Here is an 18,656-nt window from a genome sequence, read left to right as displayed (position 1 = left end):
AGGAGTGGCAACACCACTCGGGGGTGTTACACATCACAGAGGAATTTCAGTGCAGTTTCAATAAGGGTAAGTTCCGTAGGATCGCTTGCCTAGACATCTCTTTTACACATCTTTACACCAATGGCTCAGTCAGATTCACAGTATCCTTGTCCTAGAAATAGATGTCAGGGCCATTTTTACGGGTTACCAAAGGTGGGGTATAAGACTTTTATACAACAAATATGCTTTCCTATTCATGGATCCCTTCAGGTGTTATGACTTCTCTGTCTAGTAGTACCTAGGGGGCTTTGACTGCATTCATGACTGTGCTGCCGTAGGACGTACAGAAAATTAGTTTTTTTCTACATTTTTATTTTTGGTATTAAAACACAGGAAAAGCTATAAATACTGTATGTGGTATCACTGTAATTAGAGATAAGCGAATCGAACCTCACAAAGTGGAATTCAATCCGAATTTCAGGATAAATTTGATTCACCTCGAAGCCGGATTTCCTCGTGCTTTGTGTTAGCGAATCGATTTAACCTGAAATAGTGTAAAAAACAAAAAAATTCAAACTTACGTCCTGCGTTTGCTTGCAACAGGCCATTAGCCTCTATCTTGATTGAAGATCCTGGCCGAAATCCCATGTGTGGTGACGTATGACGTCACCACGCTAGCTGGCGTGATGACGTAATCTCACGTTGCGCGAGATTTTCGCTCCAGATCTTCAAGCAAGATGGCGGTGGCTGCCCTGTCACGAGGTGGTAAGTTTGATTTAATTTATTTTTTATTGTCAATTTTACACAGTTTTTACAGTCTGATGCCGCGATCATGTATTAACGCGGCATCTGAGGGGTACAATGACGGGGGCGGCGATATTGCACCTCCCGGTCATTGCACCTGCTATTTACAAAAAGAAATGTGCTTCGTGACGAAGTAACTCATCACAAAGCAATTTTTTTTGTACAATTTGGCGAGTCAGCCAAATCGAACTTTTCAATTATTCGCTCATCTCGAACTGAGATTTCCACTACATCTTATGCAATATAATTTGTTGACATTAGAAATGACTGTTTGTTCTACAAAAAACAATCTCTCATACAGCTATGTAAATGTAAAAATAAAAATTGTATTGCTCATGGAAGGCAGGGAGTAAAAAATGAAAAATCACTGTGTCCTGATGAGTTGTGTGTTGCCCTCTTTTTCAGGACGAAACTTTTCATACGCTTTCCCCGTACTTTATTTTCCACCGTGGATGCATTTGAATTGAGAAAGCATCAGTTGGGTAATAGTCACTAAAACCTGTCATTCTCACTAATAGTTTCATCATTGGCTATATTACACCATTATTAGAATGATTACTATACTTTACATTATCGTTTGTATTTTCGTATTTCTGCCCTCAATATGCTTTTCTTCTTTAATTTTTAGTTTCTAAAATCCAAGCCAAATACAAAGCGTGTTTAGGAAAGAGAGCTTTTTTGAAAAAGAAGAAAGCAGGTACAGTCACCCCTGGATTCTGTTTTTATTTCCTTACTCCAGTAACTTCTTCTTTTAAAGATGCCTATATTAGTGTGCTGGTAAGTGGTTCTGGATTTCATTATTTGCAGTGAAACAAGTAGTGTTCTGTTTCGATGAGATCAGGGGCCAAAACTTATAAGCGCAACTCCTCTCTATGGCTGCTAGCCACAGCCTACCAATAAAGTTCAGATGCATTGATGGGTTTCTTAAGTTGTACATACTGCTCATTTTGGATTGCACATGCTGTTCACATGGAAACAGCATTTACATAATACACCAATATTAATCTATGGGGGGAGGATAAAAGTCATGCAACGTTTGTCTTATGTCTGTTGCACATGGGAAATCGAAAATGCCTGCAGAATGCAATAGAACATTGGTTAAAAACAGAATAGTCAACTAGCCTGCAGCTTTCATGGGATGGTGAGAGTTGTAGTACAACAGATGGTGAGTGACAGGTTGCAGGCTGCTCAGCTATAACAGCATATTGTAGGCAGGATCGCATCACTACTGTCTATTGAAGAGCTCCTGCCCTACAAATACACTGCCTGTCCAAAAAAAACTCACCACCAAAAAAAATAAAAAAATCTCAATGGGGTTAAGGTCTGGACTCTGTGGTGGCCAATCCATGTGTGAAAATGATGTCTCATGCTTCCTGAACCACTCTTTCACAATTTCAGCCCAATGAATTCTGGCATTGTCATCTTGGACTATGCCCATGCCATCAGGGAAGAAAAAATCCATTGATGGAATAACCTGGTCATTCAGTATGTTCAGGTAGTCAGCTGACCTCATTCTTGGAGCACATACAGTTGCTGAACCTAGACCTGACCAACTGCAGCAACCCCAGATCATAGCACTGCCCCCACAGGCTTGTACAGTAGGCACTAGGCATGATGGGTGCATCACTTTATCTGCCTCTCTTCTTACCCTGATGCGTCCAATCTTTATGCTCCCTAGTAGAGTTGAGCGAACACCTAGATGTTCGAGTTCGAGAAGTTCGGCCGAACTTCCCGAAAATGTTCGGGTTCGGGATCCGAACTCGACCCGAACTTCGCCCCGAACCCCATTGAAGTCAATGAGGACCCGAACTTTTCGGCACTAAAAAGGCTGTAAAATAGCCCAGGAAAGGGCTAGAGGGCTGCAAAAGGCAGCAAAATGTAGGTAAATCCCCTGCAAACAAATGTGGATAGGGAAATGAATTAAAATAAAATAAAATAAATAAAAATTAACCAATATCAATTGGAGAGAGGTCCCATAGCAGAGAATCAGGCTTCATGTCACCCACCACTGGAACAGGCCACTTTCAGATATTTAGGCCCCGGCACCCAGACAGAGGAGAGAGGTCCCATAGCAGAGAATCAGGCTTCATGTCACCCACCACTGGAACAGGCCACTTTCAGATATTTAGGCCCCGGCACCCAGACAGAGGAGAGAGGTCGCATAGCAGAGAATCAGGCTTCATGTCACACACCGATGGAGAAGGCCACTTTTACTTATTTATGCCCCTGACACCCAGACAGAGGAGATAGGTCCCATAGCAGAGAATCAGGCTTCATGTCACCCACCACTGGAACAGGCCACTGTCAGATATTTAGGCCCCGGCACCCAGACAGAGGAGAGAGGTCCCATAGCAGAGAATCAGGCTTCATGTCACCCACCACTGGAACAAGCCACTGTCAGATATTTAGGCCCCGGCACCCAGACAGAGGAGAGAGGCCGCATAGCAGAGAATCAGGCTTCATGTCACACACCGATGGAGAAGGCCACTTTTACTTATTTAGGCCCCTGACACCCAGACAGAGGAGATAGGTCCCATAGCAGAGAATCAGGCTTCATGTCACCCACCACTGGAAGAGGCCACTGTCAGATATTTAGGCCCCGGCACCCAGACAGAGGAGAGAGGTCCCATAGCAGAGAATCAGGCTTCATGTCACACACCACTGGAACAGGCCACTGTCAGATATTTAGGCCCCGGCACCCAGACAGAGGAGAGAGGTCGCATAGCAGAGAATCAGGCTTCATGTCACACACCGATGGAGAAGGCTACTTTTACTTATTTAGGCCCCTTGTAACGGTTACGTCCACACACACACAGGGGGAAGGATAGTGACCACTGCGCTCCACCCTCACCCCTGGCCCTGCCTACTTGCCTCACGAGTCCTGATCACAGGGGACAACTGGACGACAGTCCCTAACTTAGGATATGTGCAGGGAAGACAGACAAGACAAAATACGGAACATGAACGGACCGGGTCAGAACCAAGAGAGCTACGCAGTACAAAGGATTAAGCAAAGAATTGTCAGGAGAAGCCGGGGTCAAATACCAGGAGAGCAGAGAAGTACAAGAGGAGTCCTAAGAGAGTAGTCAGGTGGGAGCTGAGGTCACAATACCAGGACGGATGCGCAGCACAGGAGGAGCAGGCAAAAGGATGGTCCGGGAACAGGATCAGGTAAGTATTCAGCAGTCCAACAAATAGCCAGGAACCTAGAAATTAACAGGCAACCTGTAGCCAGCAGGCTGCCTGTATTTATAGTGGGGAGTGAGGGTCATGTGACGTGGCCAGCGTCACATGACCGACAGACCAACCAGTCGAGCACCGAGTGATCAGCTCGGCGCTCAAGGCAGACTAGGAGCAGGGAGCCATCCAGCTAGTAAAGCCGCCCTGGGAATGAGATCAAACATAGAACCTCATTCCAAAAGCTAAGCAACAGGTCTGAGGGCAATGAGGGACCGAGTGCACCTTCGGAACCCCGTGACAGTACCCCCCCCTTTTACGAGGGGCCACCGGACCCAAGACTTCAGGCGATGGCTTTTCAGGGTGTTCTAAATGAAATTTACGAACAAGTCTAGGAGCATGAACCTCCCTGGCAGGTACCCAAGATCTCTCTTCAGGTCCATACCCCTTCCAGTGAATCAGGTACTGCAAGGAATTACGCACCTTCCTGACATCCACTATTTTAGACACCACATACTCGACAGCATCATTAACAAGAACCAGCGGAGGCGAGGCTTTTGATGGTACTACCGGTTCAAAATATTTTTTAAGCAGAGATTTATGGAACACATTATGAATGTGGAATGACTCAGGCAGCTCCAACCTAAAAGATACCGGGTTAATCACTTCTGTGATCTTATATGGTCCAATAAAACGAGGAGCAAATTTTTTAGAAGTTACCTTGAGAGATAGATTCTTGGAGGACAACCATACTTTATCCCCAACCTGAAAGTTTACCCCCCTTGAACGTCTCCTATCGGCCTTGAGTTTTTGAGAACATTGAGCCTTTTCTAGGTTCGATTGAACCCGGGCCCAAACTGTGCACAGTTCGGAGGAGAGTTTATCCGCTTCAGGGTTAGAGGAGGAGACGGACGACCCAGAATGAAAACGGGGATGAAAACCATGGTTACAAAAGAAAGGGGAGACCCCAGCGGAAGAATTGACACGGTTATTCAAAGCAAATTCAGCCAACGGAAGGAATTTGACCCATAATTGCTGGTCATCAGCAACATACAACCTCAAGAATTGTTCCATAGACTGATTAAGGCGTTCAGTCTGCCCATTACTCTCAGGATGGTAGGCGGAAGAAAAAGACAATGAAATTTTACATCTTTGACAGAAAGCCCTCCAGAATTTGGACACAAACTGCACACCCCTGTCAGAAACAATATTTTCCAGGATGCCATGTAAACGAACAATCTCTCTCACAAAAATAGACGCCAGGGTTTTAGCATTCGGAAGTTTAGACAGGGGAATGAAATGAACCATCTTGCTAAACCTATCGACCACTACCCAAACCACAGTCTTACCCTCCGCCAGCGGTAGGTCAGTTATAAAGTCCATCGAGATATGGGACCAGGGTCTACTGGGAATGGGTAGGGGTCGTAGGTTACCAGCAGGGCGAGTCCTAGGTGTCTTAGACCTGGCACAAACCTCACAGGCTGACACGTAGGACTTAACATCCCTGGTCAGAGTGGGCCACCAATAAGATCTAGAAACCAGATCCTTAGTGCCCTCAACACCCGGATGTCCACAAAAGGCAGAATCGTGAAACTCCCCCAACAGCTGGAGACAAAATTGTACGGGAACAAACAACTTATCTGTTTGGGTGGATGCCGGTGCCAGATGTTGTTCAGCCTTAATGCGAGCTGAGATATCCTGGGTTAGAGCTGCTAAGAAGATGTTTGTTGGTAGGATGGATTCAGGCGGCGTCTCAGTGGGTTGAAAAGCATGGAAGCTCCGAAATCAAAACGGGTAAAAAACAGAGCCCATCGGGCTTGTCGGGGATTCAACCTCTTAGCTGTCTCGAGAAACATTAGGTTTTTATGATCAGTGAAAACAGTTACTCGATGCCTTGCCCCCTCCAAAAAATGCCTCCACTCCTCAAATGCCCATTTAATAGCCAGCAGCTCCCTATTCCCTATGTCGTAGTTTCTCTCCGTGGGAGAGAATTTCCTGGAGAAGAAGGCACACGGTCTTAGGTTAGTGAGGCTAGCAGGACCTTGTGAAAGGACTGCTCCTGCGCCATCCTCGGACACATCCACCTCCACAATAAAAGGTTTCTCCTGATCAGGCTGGATCAGAATGGGAGCGCTACTAAATGCCTTTTTTAAGGTTTCAAATGAAGAGATGGCCTTGGTAGACCAATTCTCCAAATCCGCCCCTTTCTTCGTAAGGTCGGTCAATGGCTTAGCAATTACAGAAAAATTCATGATAAATTTACGATAGTAATTAGCGAAACCCAAAAACCGTTGTAAAGCCTTTAAGGATGAAGGCCTTACCCATTCCTTAATTGCTAAAACCTTACCAGGATCCATCTTAAAGGCGTGAGGAGTCAAAACATGCCCTAGAAACAGTATCTCCTGTACACCAAAGACACATTTCTCTTGCTTAGCGGATAGCTGGTTCTCCCTCAACACCTCTAATACTTGTTTGACATGAGACACATGAGATTCGAAATCTGGAGAGAATATCAAAATGTCGTCAAGATAGACAATAATAAATTTACCTAAGAACTCCCTGAGAATATCGTTCATTAAGTTTTGGAACACAGCTGGGGCATTGCTGAGTCCAAAAGGCATCACCTGATATTCAAAGTGTCCTATCGGAGTATTGAACGCTGTCTTCCATTCGTCTCCCTCCTTGATTCGGATTAGATTGTATGCCCCTTTCAGGTCAATCTTGGAAAACCAGGTTGCCCCCAGAACCTGGTTAAATAAATCCGGAATCAATGGGAGAGAGTATCTATTTTGGACAGTGATCTTATTCAATCTCCGGTAATCAATACAAGGCCTAAGACCACCATCCTTCTTTTTAACAAAGAAAAACCCTGCTCCCATAGGAGAGACTGAAGGTCTAATATGCCCTTTAGCAAGGCTCTCCTTAATATAATCTTACATAGCCTTGCGTTCGGGCCCTGAAAGATTATAAATTCGCCCTTTAGGAAATTCGGCACCCTCTATTAGCTCTATGGAGCAATCATAAGGTCTATGGGGGGGTAGAACCTCTGGAGTAGGGGATGAGAATACATCAGAAAATTCTTTAATAACTGAGGGTAATGTATTAGACCTTACTGAAACCCCAGCCTGGACCACGGACAAGCATGAATCACACTTAGGTCCCCATTTCACCAACTCTCCTTTGGACCAATCAATTGTGGGGTTATGTAAACGGAGCCAAGGCAACCCTAGTACCACCTCAACCGGTAGGTTCTCCAGGACTAAAAGAGAACATCTCTCGGAGTGGCACACACCCACGGTCAGAGAAATTTCAGAGGTACATGACCTCACCGTACCACCCATCAGGGGAGTAGCATCAATAGCCATGACATGGATCGGTGTAGGTAAAGCAAACATTGGAATATCCAATTTACTAGCAAATTCAAAGTCAATAAAGCTGGCCGCTGAACCGGAATCAATAAAGGCCTTACCCGGCCACTTATTAACCCCCAGAGAAATTGTTATGGGTACCAAAAGCTTATATTTAGAAAAATCAGGGTGTACCTGGACTTTTAGGTTGTCTTGCCTTAGGAGATTTGTCAGAGAGGACCCTCTTAGGACACTTGTTGATCCAATGGCCAGGATCTCCACAGTAGAAGCACTCTCCGCGTCTGCGACGAAGATTACCCCGGGTCATGCCAACCTGCATGGGTTCCTCGGTGGAGGCCTCAGTGTTGTCCCTGGAAAAGGCCTCTGGCTGGAACACCATCTGAGAACAGAACTGTCGTTCTTGTCGTCTCTCTCTAACTCGTCGGTCAAGTCGGACAACTAGGGTCATCATCTCCTCTAAGGTCTCTGGAATTTGATAACTGACTAATAGATCTTTTAAATTATTAGACAGACCAGACCTAAACTGACTCTTCAGGGCTGGTTCATTCCATCCTGAGGGGACACACCACCGTCTGAATTGGGTGCAATACTCCTCTGCAGGGAGATGGCCCTGAACCAGTGCCCTAAGAGCCGTCTCGGCTACCAAGGCCCTGTCTGGTTCGTCATAGAGGGTACCCAGGGCCTGAAAAAAAACCTCCACAGAAGTCAGACAACTGGCCCCAGGAGGTAACGAGAATGCCCAGGCCTGGGGATCACGCTGTAGAAGAGAAATGATAATCCCCACGCGTTGGCTCTCGGGACCGGAGGACACGGGGCGCAAACGGAAGTAGAGTTTGCAACTCTGCTTAAAGGAGGGAAACCTCTTCCGGTCTCCAGAAAAGGGTTCTGGGAGCTTGATCTGGGGTTCAAAATGTGGACTGGAGGGCAGAGGAGTGGAAGAACCTTGCCCTAACTCAAAAGAACGGAGTTTCTCTCCTAGCTCCTGCACCACCTGTGTCAAGCTAGAGACATGGTCAGTCAGGGTAGTAAGCGGATTCATGATACAGTGGTTATTGGGCCTGTTAATCTGTAACGGTCACGTCCACACACACACACAGGGGGAAGGATAGTGACCACTCCGCTCCACCCTCACCCCTGGCCCTGCCTACTTGCCTCACGAGTCCTGATGACAGGGGACAACTGGACGACAGTCCCTAACTTAGGATATGTGCAGGGAAGACAGACAAGACAAAATACGGAACATGAACGGACCGGGTCAGAACCAAGAGAGCTACGCAGTACAAAGGATTAAGCAAAGAATTGTCAGGAGAAGTCGGGGTCAAATACCAGGAGAGCAGAGAAGTACAAGAGGAGTCCTAAGAGAGTAGTCAGGTGGGAGCCGAGGTCACAATACCAGGACGGATGCGCAGTACAGGAGGAGCAGGCAAAAGGATGGTCAGGGAACCGGATCAGGTAAGTATTCAGCAGTCCAACAAATAGCCAGGAAACTAGAAATTAACAGGCAACCTGTAGCCAGCAGGCTGCCTGTATTTATAGTGGGGAGTGAGGGTCATGTGACGTGGCCAGCGTCACATGACCGACAGACCAACCAGTCGAGCACCGAGTGATCAGCTCGGCGCTCAAGGCAGACTAGGAGCAGGGAGCCACCCAGCTAGTAAAGCCGCCCTGGGAATGAGATCAAACACAGAACCTCATTCCAAAAGCTAAACAACAGGTCTGCGGGCAATGGGGGACCGAGTGCACCTTCGGAACCCCGTGACACCCCTGACACCCAGACAGAGGAGAGAGGTCCCATAGCAGAGAATCAGGCTTCATGTCACCCACCACTGGAACAGGCCACTGTCAGATATTTAGGCCCCGTCACCCCGACAGAGGAGAGAGGTGTCACGGAACCATGAACCAGACGTACAACAAGGGATAAGTGAAAATAAGAAGGCTTTATTGAAAATAAAGCTGTAAAGCAAAAGTCCAAACGGATGGCGAAACCGAAGCAGAGTCTTTGCGAAGCCAGAGGTCAGGAACCAGAAGGGTAGTCAGACGAAGCCAGGATCAGGAACCAGCAGGGTAGTCAGACGAAGCCAGGATCAGGAACCAGCAGGGTAGTCGGACGAAACCAGGATCAGGAACCAGCAGGGTAGTCGGACGAAACCAGGATCAGGAACCAGAAGCAGCAGCAGTCTAGAAGCATGTGCACACAGGAGGACCAAGCAAGGAACTGAAGCCACAGACCTCCTATATATATGAGCTGGGCATCCAGCTCCTCCCAGTGGGAAGGAGGAGCCGCAGGGTGGGAGGCTACAAGAAACCCAGAAACCAAGATGGCCGCCAGCACATGTCAAACGAAGGAGAACAGCAAGAAGGTAAGACCATGACAGTACCTCCCCCTCAAGGGCCCCTCCTCCGCGGAGTAAAGAACGGTTTCTGAGGGAAGCGTGCGTGGAAGGCTCGGAGCAAGGCAGGAGCATGGACATCTGCGGAGGGAACCCAGGAACGCTCTTCTGGACCATAACCACGCCAATGGACCAAAAACTGCACCCGACCGCGGACCAGGCGTGAGTCCAGGATATTGCTCACCTCATACTCCTCACGATTACCCACTTGGACCGGACGAGGCCGAGGAACCGAGGAAGTGAAACGATTACACACCAGTGGCTTCAACAGGGAGACATGAAACACGTTGGAGATCCGCATGCCAGGAGGAAGCGCAAGGGCATAGGCTACCGGGTTTACCCTGCGAAGCACTCGGAAGGGACCAACAAAGCGAGGCGCCAGCTTGGGAGTGGGCACTCGAAGGTTGAGGTTGCGGGTGGACAACCATACACGGTCTCCGACCTGGTAGGAAGGAGCAGGCGCTCGTCTGCGATCAGCCTGGAGTCTCTGGCGCTGCGCAGAGACCTCAAGGGACTTCTGGATCAGTACCCAAGAAGCACGTAGGACGGAAAGGTGATCCTCCACAGCCGGAATATCCTGGGGAGAGAATACCTCCGGTAACACGGCAGGTTGGAACCCATAATTGGCCATGAAGGGAGACGTCCCAGAGGAAGAGTTCACCGCCGTGTTCCTGGCAAACTCAGCCCAAGGCAGGAGGTCAACCCAATTGTCTTGGTGATCGGAGACATAGCAACGAAGGAATTGCTCCAAGGCCTGATTGGATCGTTCTGCGGCCCCATTGGACTGAGGGTGGTAGGCCGAGGAGAAGGAGAGATGAATCCCCAACTGGGAGCAAAAGGCTCGCCAGAACCTGGACACAAACTGACTCCCCCGATCCGACACAATCTCCTTGGGCAAACCGTGCAACCGGAAGACCTCCCTGGCAAAAATCGTGGCCAACTCTTGTGCAGAGGGTAACTTCTTGAGAGGAACACAGTGGCACATTTTGGAAAACCGATCCACAATCATGAGAATGACCGTATGGCCTCGGGATGCAGGGAGGTCCACAATGAAATCCATCCCCAGGTGTGACCATGGGCGCTCCCCGGTGGCTATGGGTTGCAGAAGGCCCAACGGAAGGTGCCGAGGGGACTTACTCTGGGCACAAACGGAGCATGCCGCTACATATGCGGCGATGTCGGAACGTAGGGAAGGCCACCAGAACAGACGTGAAACAGCCCAGGACAGCTGATTCTTTCCAGGATGCCCCGCGGTCTTGGAGTTATGGTAGGTTCGCAACAACCGAGTGCGCAACTCCTCAGGCACAAAACATCTGCCGTTGGGTCTCCCAGAGGGAGCACCAGATTGAGCCGCCAAAATCTGCTCACCCAGGGGAGAGGTCAGGCTGGTGCGAATGGCGGCCAAGATCTGATTCGGAGGTATGACCGAAGTCGGAATCGACTCCTCCCTGGACAGCTCGGAGTACTGCCGTGATAAGGCATCCGCCCTGATGTTCTTGGAACCGGGTAGGTAGGAGACCACGTAATTAAAACGTGACAAGAACAGAGCCCATCTGGCCTGACGTGGTGTCAATCTCTTGGCCTCAGAAAGGTAGGTCAGATTCTTGTGGTCCGTCAGGATGAGGACCGGAACCACCGAACCCTCGAGCAAGTGCCTCCATTCTTTAAGGGCCTGCACGATGGCCAATAACTCCCTGTCACCAATCTGATAGTTGCACTCCGCGGAAGACAGTTTCCGGGAGTAAAACCCACAAGGAAGCAGAGAACCCTCTGGTGTTCTACGCTGAGACAGAAGGGAGCCTACTCCCGTCTCAGACGCGTCCACCTCGAGGACAAAGGGCAACCCAGGGTTGGGATGCGACAGAATCGGAGCCGACACAAAGGCGGACTTTAGAGCCTCAAAAGCTCGGATGGCCTCGAGCGGCCAGACCTGGGAATTACTGCCCTTCCTGGTCAGATCCGTGAGAGGCTTGGCTAGCATGGAAAAGTCCCTGATGAACTTCCGATAATAATTGGCGAAGCCCAAAAAGCGCTGCAGGGAACGAAGACCACTGGGCTGGGGCCACTGTAAGACAGCCGAAACCTTCTCAGGATCCATGGAGAACCCCTCAGCGGAAATGATGTAACCTAAGAAGGTTACCTGGGATCGGTGAAATTCGCATTTCTCAAGCTTACCGAACAGCTTGTTCTCTCGTAACCGTTGCAACACTCGTCTGACATCCAGAATGTGGGCCTCCATGGATTCAGAATATACCAAGATGTCATCCAAATAGACCACCACACACTGCTGCAACAGGTCACGGAAAACATTGTTGATGAATTCCTGAAAGACTGCGGGCGCATTGCACAACCCAAAGGGCATAACCAAGGATTCATAATGACCGGTCCTGGTGTTAAACGCGGTCTTCCACTCATCGCCCGCCTTGATCCTTACCAGGTTATATGCCGCCCTCAGGTCGAGTTTGGTAAAGACCGTGGCCCCTTTAAGGCGATCGAACAGCTCGGAAATCAAGGGTATCGGGTAAGCGTTCTTGATCGTGATGCGATTGAGACCCCTGTAATCGATGCAAGGCCTCAACTCACCGCCCTTCTTTTTCACAAAGAAAAATCCAGCCCCTGCCGGGGACGAGGATTTGCGAATGTGTCCGCGTGAAAGCGCCTCCCTCACGTACTCCTCCATGGCCTCATTCTCCGCTACCGACAGTGGATAGACTTTGCCACGAGGAGGAACGGCACCAGATTGTAACTCTATGGCACAATCGTATGGGCGGTGCGGAGGTAGGGCAACCGCGCGCACCTTATCGAATACATCCCGGTACTCCTCGTATTCAGGAGGCAACAGAGAGTCCGAGGAAGTACACAGCAACTTGACAGACCCATGGATGCAACTAGCCCCACACTGCGGTGACCACGAGAGGATCTCGGCCGATCTCCAATCGAAAGTCGGATTATGCTTACGGAGCCAGGGGTACCCCAAGACCACCGAGTAGTGTGGAGACGAAATAACCTGGAGGCAGACCGACTCTCTGTGAACGGCACCAATGGCTATCCCCACTGGAAGGGTCTCATGAGTCACGTGTGGCGGCAGAAGGGGTCTGCCGTCTATCGCCTCAAGAGCCAGTGGGGAACCTCGAGCCTGCAGAGGAATGGAATTGGCGGCAGCGAACACATTATCAATGAACAAACCACCAGCACCAGAGTCCACCAACGCCTGGGTCGTCACCGAGCCCCCGACCCAGGAGAGGACAACAGTGATCAGTGGTTTGTCAACACGGGAAACCGGGGACGAGGAGACTCCACCCAAGATCTGCCCCCGACAGGATCTCAGGTGCGAGCGTTTCCCGGACGGTTCGGACATGCCAACCCAAAATGCCCACCGAGACCACAGTACATGCATAGGCCCTCGCGTCTCCGGAGTACCCTCTCCCCCTCGGACAGGCGAGCAAACCCCAGCTGCATGGGTTCACCCCCAGACAAGTCATCCCCAGGAGGCGTGGGAGGAGAGGGAGGCACGGGTGGGACAACAAACGTAGGCGCCAATCTGTTAGAAAACCTCCGCAGGCTCTCCTTAAAGGAAGGTCTCTCCCTGAGTCTGGTGTCAATCAAAATCAGGAAAGAAATAAGAGACTCGAGCTCCACTGGTAGGTCCTTAGCTGCAACCTCATCCTTCAAGGCATCCGAGAGACCATGAGAGAAAGCAGCGACCAGAGCCGCATTATTCCAGCCCACCTCTGCTGCCAGGGTACGAAACTCAATGGCGTATTCAGCTACGGATCGTGAACCCTGTCTGATGGACATAAGGAGCTTCGCAGCAGAGGCAGCACGAGCCGGCACATCGAATACCTTCCGAAGAGAAGCAACAAAACCGGAAAACTCGGCAACCACCGGATTGTTGTTCTCCCATAAAGGGCTGGCCCAGGCCAAGGCCTTGTCCGAGAGCAGCGAGATCAAGAAGCCCACCTTTGATCTCTCAGTGGGAAAGGCATGTGGCAGCAACTCGAAATAAATGCCCACCTGGTTAAGGAAACCTCGGCACTGAGTTGGCTCTCCCCCAAAGCGCTGTGGAAGAGGGGCAGAACCGATCATACCCCGAAACACCGCAGGTGCAACAACAGGTGTCGGGGTAGACTCTGGCGCAACAACCGGAGCGGCAGTAGGAGCGGGCCCAGGAGCGACAACCGACCCATCGGCAACGGGAGCAAAATGAGCCGTGCGTTCAAGCAGGGTTTGCAACGCCACAGCGAACCGACCCAACAGGTGATCCTGCTGATCAACTCTGGCAACCAGCGTGGGTAGCGAGGATGGCCCTGTACCGTCAGAATTCATGGCTTGGTCCTAATGTCACGGAACCATGAACCAGACGTACAACAAGGGATAAGTGAAAATAAGAAGGCTTTATTGAAAATAAAGCTGTAAAGCAAAAGTCCAAACGGATGGCGAAACCGAAGCAGAGCCTTCGAAGCCAGAGGTCAGGAACCAGAAGGGTAGTCAGACGAAGCCAGGATCAGGAACCAGCAGGGTAGTCAGACGAAGCCAGGATCAGGAACCAGCAGGGTAGTCGGACGAAACCAGGATCAGGAACCAGCAGGGTAGTCGGACGAAACCAGGATCAGGAACCAGAAGCAGCAGCAGTCTAGAAGCATGTGCACACAGGAGGACCAAGCAAGGAACTGAAGCCACAGACCTCCTATATATATGAGCTGGGCATCCAGCTCCTCCCAGTGGGAAGGAGGAGCCGCAGGGTGGGAGGCTACAAGAAACCCAGAAACCAAGATGGCCGCCAGCACATGTCAAACGAAGGAGAACAGCAAGAAGGTAAGACCATGACAAGAGGTCCCATAGCAGAGAATCAGGCTTCATGTCACACACCGATGGAGAAGGCCACTTTCAGATATTTAGGCCCCGGCACCCAGACAGAGGAGAGAGATCACATAGCAGAGAATCAGGCTTCATGTCACACACCGATGGAGAAGGCCACTTTCAGATATTTAGGCCCCGACACCCAGACAGAGGAGAGAGGTCGCATAGCAGAGAATCAGGCTTCATGTCACACACCGATGCAGAAAGGCCACTTTTACTTATTTAGGCCCCTGACACCCAGACAGAGGAGATAGGTCCCATAGCAGAGAATCAGGTTTCATGTCACCCACCACTGGAACAGGCCACTGTCAGATATTTAGGCCCCTGGCACCCAGACGGAGGAGAGGTTCATTCAACTTTGGGTTGCCCCGCAATATAATGGTAAAATTAAAAAAAGAGGATTGAATCAAGAAGTGCCCTGGAGTACAAGAATATATGGTTAAGGGGAGGTAGTTATAAATATCTAATCTTCATAAGGGATGGACAGGTCCTGTGGGATCCATGCCTGGTTCATTTTTCTGAACGTCAGCTTGTCCACATTGGCTGTGGACAGGCGGTTGCGTTTGTCTGTAATGACGCCCCCTGCCGTGCTGAATACACGTTCAGACAAAACGCTGGCCGCCGGGCAGGCCAGCACCTCCAAGGCATAAAAGGCTAGCTCTAGCCATGTGGACAATTTGGAGACCCAGAAGTTGAATGGGGCCGAACCATCAGTCAGTACGTGGAGGGGTGTACACACGTACTGTTCCACCATGTTAGTGAAATGTTGCCGCCTGCTAACACGTTCCGTATCAGGTGGTGGTGCAGTTAGCTGTGGCGTGGTGACAAAACTTTTCCACATCTCTGCCATGCTAACCCTGCCCTCAGAGGATCTGGCCGTGACACAGCTGCGTTGGCGACCTCTTGCTCCTCCTCTGCCTTCGCCTTGGGCTTCCACTTTTTCCCCTGTGACATTTGGGAATGCTCTCAGTAGCGCTTGTACTCGCGCATCTTCCTATTACGCTCCAGTGCAGGAAGTAAGGTGGGCACATTGTCTTTGTACCGGGGATCCAGCAGGGTGGCAACCCAGTAGTCCGCACACGTTAAAATGTGGGCAACTCTGCTGTCGTTGCGCAGGCACTGCAGCATGTAGTCGCTCATGTGTGCCAGGCTGCCCAGAGGTAAGGACAAGCTGTCCTCTGTGGGAGGCGTATCGTCATCGTCCTCCGTTTCCCCCCAGCCACACACCAGTGATGGGCCCGAGCTGCGTTGGGTGCCACCCCGCTGTGAACATGCTTCATCCTCATCCTCCTCCACCTCATCCTCGTCCTCCTCGTCCTCCAGTAGTGGGCCCTGGCTGGCCACATTTGTACCTGGCCTCTGTTGTTGCAAAAAAACTCCCTCTGAGTCACTTCTAAGAGACTGGCCTGAAAGTGCTAAAAATGACCCCTCTTCCTCCTCCTCCTGGGCCACCTCCTTTTCCATCATCGCCCTAAGTGTTTTCTCAAGGAGACATAGAAGTGGTATTGTAACGCTGATAACGGCGTCATCGCCACTGGCCATGTTGGTGGAGTACTCGAAACAGCGCAACAGGGCACACAGGTCTCGCATGGAGGCCCAGTCTTTGGTGGTGAAGTGGTGCTGTTCCACAGTGCGACTGACCCGTGCGTGCTGCAGCTGAAACTCCACTATGGCCTGCTGCTGCTCGCACATGTCCAGCATGTGCAAGGTGGAGTTCCACCTGGTGGGCACGTCGCATATGAGGCGGTGAGCGGGAAGGCCGAAGTTACGCTGTAGCGCAGACAGGCGAGCAGCGGCAGGATGTGAACGCCGGAAGCGCGCACAGATGGCCCGCACTTTATGCAGCAGCTCTGACATGTCGAGGTAGTTTTGAATGAACTTCTGCACCACCAAATTCAGCACATGCACCAGGCAAGGGATGTGCGTCAAACCGGCTAGTCCCAGAGCTGCGACGAGATTTCGCCCATTATCGCACACCACCAGGCCGGGCTTGAGGCTCACCGGCAGCAACCACTCGTCGGTCTGTTGTTCAATACCCCGCCACAACTCGTGCGTGGTGTGGAGCCTGTCCCCCAAACATATGAGTTTCAGAATGGCCTGCTGACGTTTACCCCGGGCTGTGCTGAAGTTGGTGGTGAAGGTGTGTGGCTGACTGGATGAGCAGGTGGAAGAAGAGGAGGAGGAAGCCGAGTAGGAGGAGGAGGCTACAGGAGGCAAAGAATGTTGCCTGAGTGAGTTCCTTGTTTTTAAGGTGTTTACTCCACTGCAGTTCATGCTTTGCATGCAGATGCCTGGTCATGCAGGTTGTGCTAAGGTTCAGAACGTTAATGCGTCACTTCAGGCTCTGATGGCACAGCGTGCAAACCACTCGGGTCTTGTCATCAGCACATTGTTTGAAGAACTGCCACGCCAGGGAACTCCTTGAAGCTGCCTTTGGGGTGCTCGGTCCCAGGTGGCAGTGGCCAGTAACAGGCGAACTCTCTTGGAGGCGGGTGTTCTGTTTTTGCCCCCTGCTCCCTCTTTTGCTACGCTGTTGGCTCGGTCTCACCACTGCCTCTTCCTCTGAACTCTGAAAGTCAGTGGCACGACCTTCATTCCATGTGGGATCTATGACCTCATCGTCCCCTGCATCGTCTTCCACCCAGTCTTCCTCCCTGACCTCCTGTTCAGTCTGCACACTGCAGAAAGACGCAGCAGTTGGCACCTGTGTTTCGTCATCATCATAAACGTGCTGAGGTGGTATTCCCATGTGCTCATCATCAGGAAACATAAGTGGTTGTGCGTCAGTGCATTATTTGTCTTCCACCGCTGGGGAAGGGCTAGGTGGATGCCCTTGGGAAACCCTGCCAGCAGAGTCTTCAAACAGCATAAGAGACTGCTGCATAACTTGAGGCTCAGACAGTTTCCCTGATATGCATGGGGGTGATGTGACAGACTGATGGGCTTGGTTTTCAGGCGCCATCTGTGCGCTTTCTGCAGAAGACTGGGTGGGAGATAATGTGAACGTGCTGGATCCACTGTCGGCCACCCGATTGACTAATGCCTGTACCTGCTCAGGCCTTACCATCCTTAGAACGGCATTGGGCCCCACCAAATATCGCTGTAAATTCTGGCGGGTACTGGGACCTGAGGTAGTTGGTTCACTAGGACGTGTGGCTGTGGCAGAACGGCCACGTCCTCTCCCAGCACCAGAGGGTCCACTAACACCACCACGACCATGTCCGCGTCCCTTACTAGATGTTTTCCTCATTGTTACCGTTCACCACAATAAGAAAATAATTATTTGGCCCAATGTATTGAATTCAAATTCAGGCCTTTTTTTACAGGCACCTAACACTATCTGGCTATCTATTTATGTACCGTATTACACTAATACAGGCACAGCAGTAACCACAGATTTAGGGGAATATCAATTGTAGGCCTAGTATTTAGGCCCTGGATGAAAGGTATCCTTTTACGGACAGAATTACACTTGGAGATTCACAGTAGCGTGTGAAAAAATATATAGGATTATGCTTTGAGCACTTGGATTTTAACACTTATTGTAATATACCCTTTAACGGAAAGAAATACACTTGGAGATGCACGATAGTGTGTGAAGTTATTGAGGATGACCCTATCAGCACTTGTATTTACACCTTGAGTGTAATATACGCTTTTATGGACAGAAATACACTATGAGATGCACAATAGTGCGTGCAAAATTAAAGGATTATGCTTTCAGCAATTGTAATTTAACATTTTGTGTAATATACCCTTTTACGGAAAGAAATACACTTGAAGATGCACGCTGAGTGTAAAATACCCTTTTACGGACAGATTTACACTTGGCCTGCAACAGCCAGGGTGATTTAGGGTATTGCTATTTTGGCTATTTTGGCCTCCTCCTATTTTCACCCCAGAACAAAAGCTATCCTTTGACGGACACTATGAAACTTGTCCAGCCACAGCTGGAACACCAGATTTACGGTATTGCTATTTTGGCAATTGAATTTCACCCCAGAACAAAAGCTATGCTTTGACGGACACTATAAAACTTGTCCTGCCACAGCTGGAACACCAGATTTAGGGTATTGCC

At 50.0% G+C, this 18,656-nt stretch overlaps 1 protein-coding gene across 1 annotated transcript in view; it reads left to right on the top strand.

Moving 5' to 3' along the window:
• Positions 1–18,656, top strand: part of MYO1H (myosin IH) — a 198,915-nt gene that overhangs the window by 136,672 nt on the left and 43,587 nt on the right. The window contains exons 21-22 of the mRNA XM_040419688.1: positions 1,189–1,265; positions 1,412–1,480. Of these exons, the coding sequence (XP_040275622.1) occupies positions 1,189–1,265; positions 1,412–1,480 (146 nt within the window). The remainder of the gene's footprint in view (positions 1–1,188; positions 1,266–1,411; positions 1,481–18,656) is intronic.

The sequence above is a fragment of the Bufo bufo genome, chromosome 2 (assembly GCF_905171765.1).
Source record: "Bufo bufo chromosome 2, aBufBuf1.1, whole genome shotgun sequence".
NCBI lineage: Eukaryota > Metazoa > Chordata > Amphibia > Anura > Bufonidae > Bufo > Bufo bufo.
The sequence above is the reverse complement of the archived record's forward strand: the minus strand, read 5'-3'. Positions and strand labels throughout refer to the sequence as shown.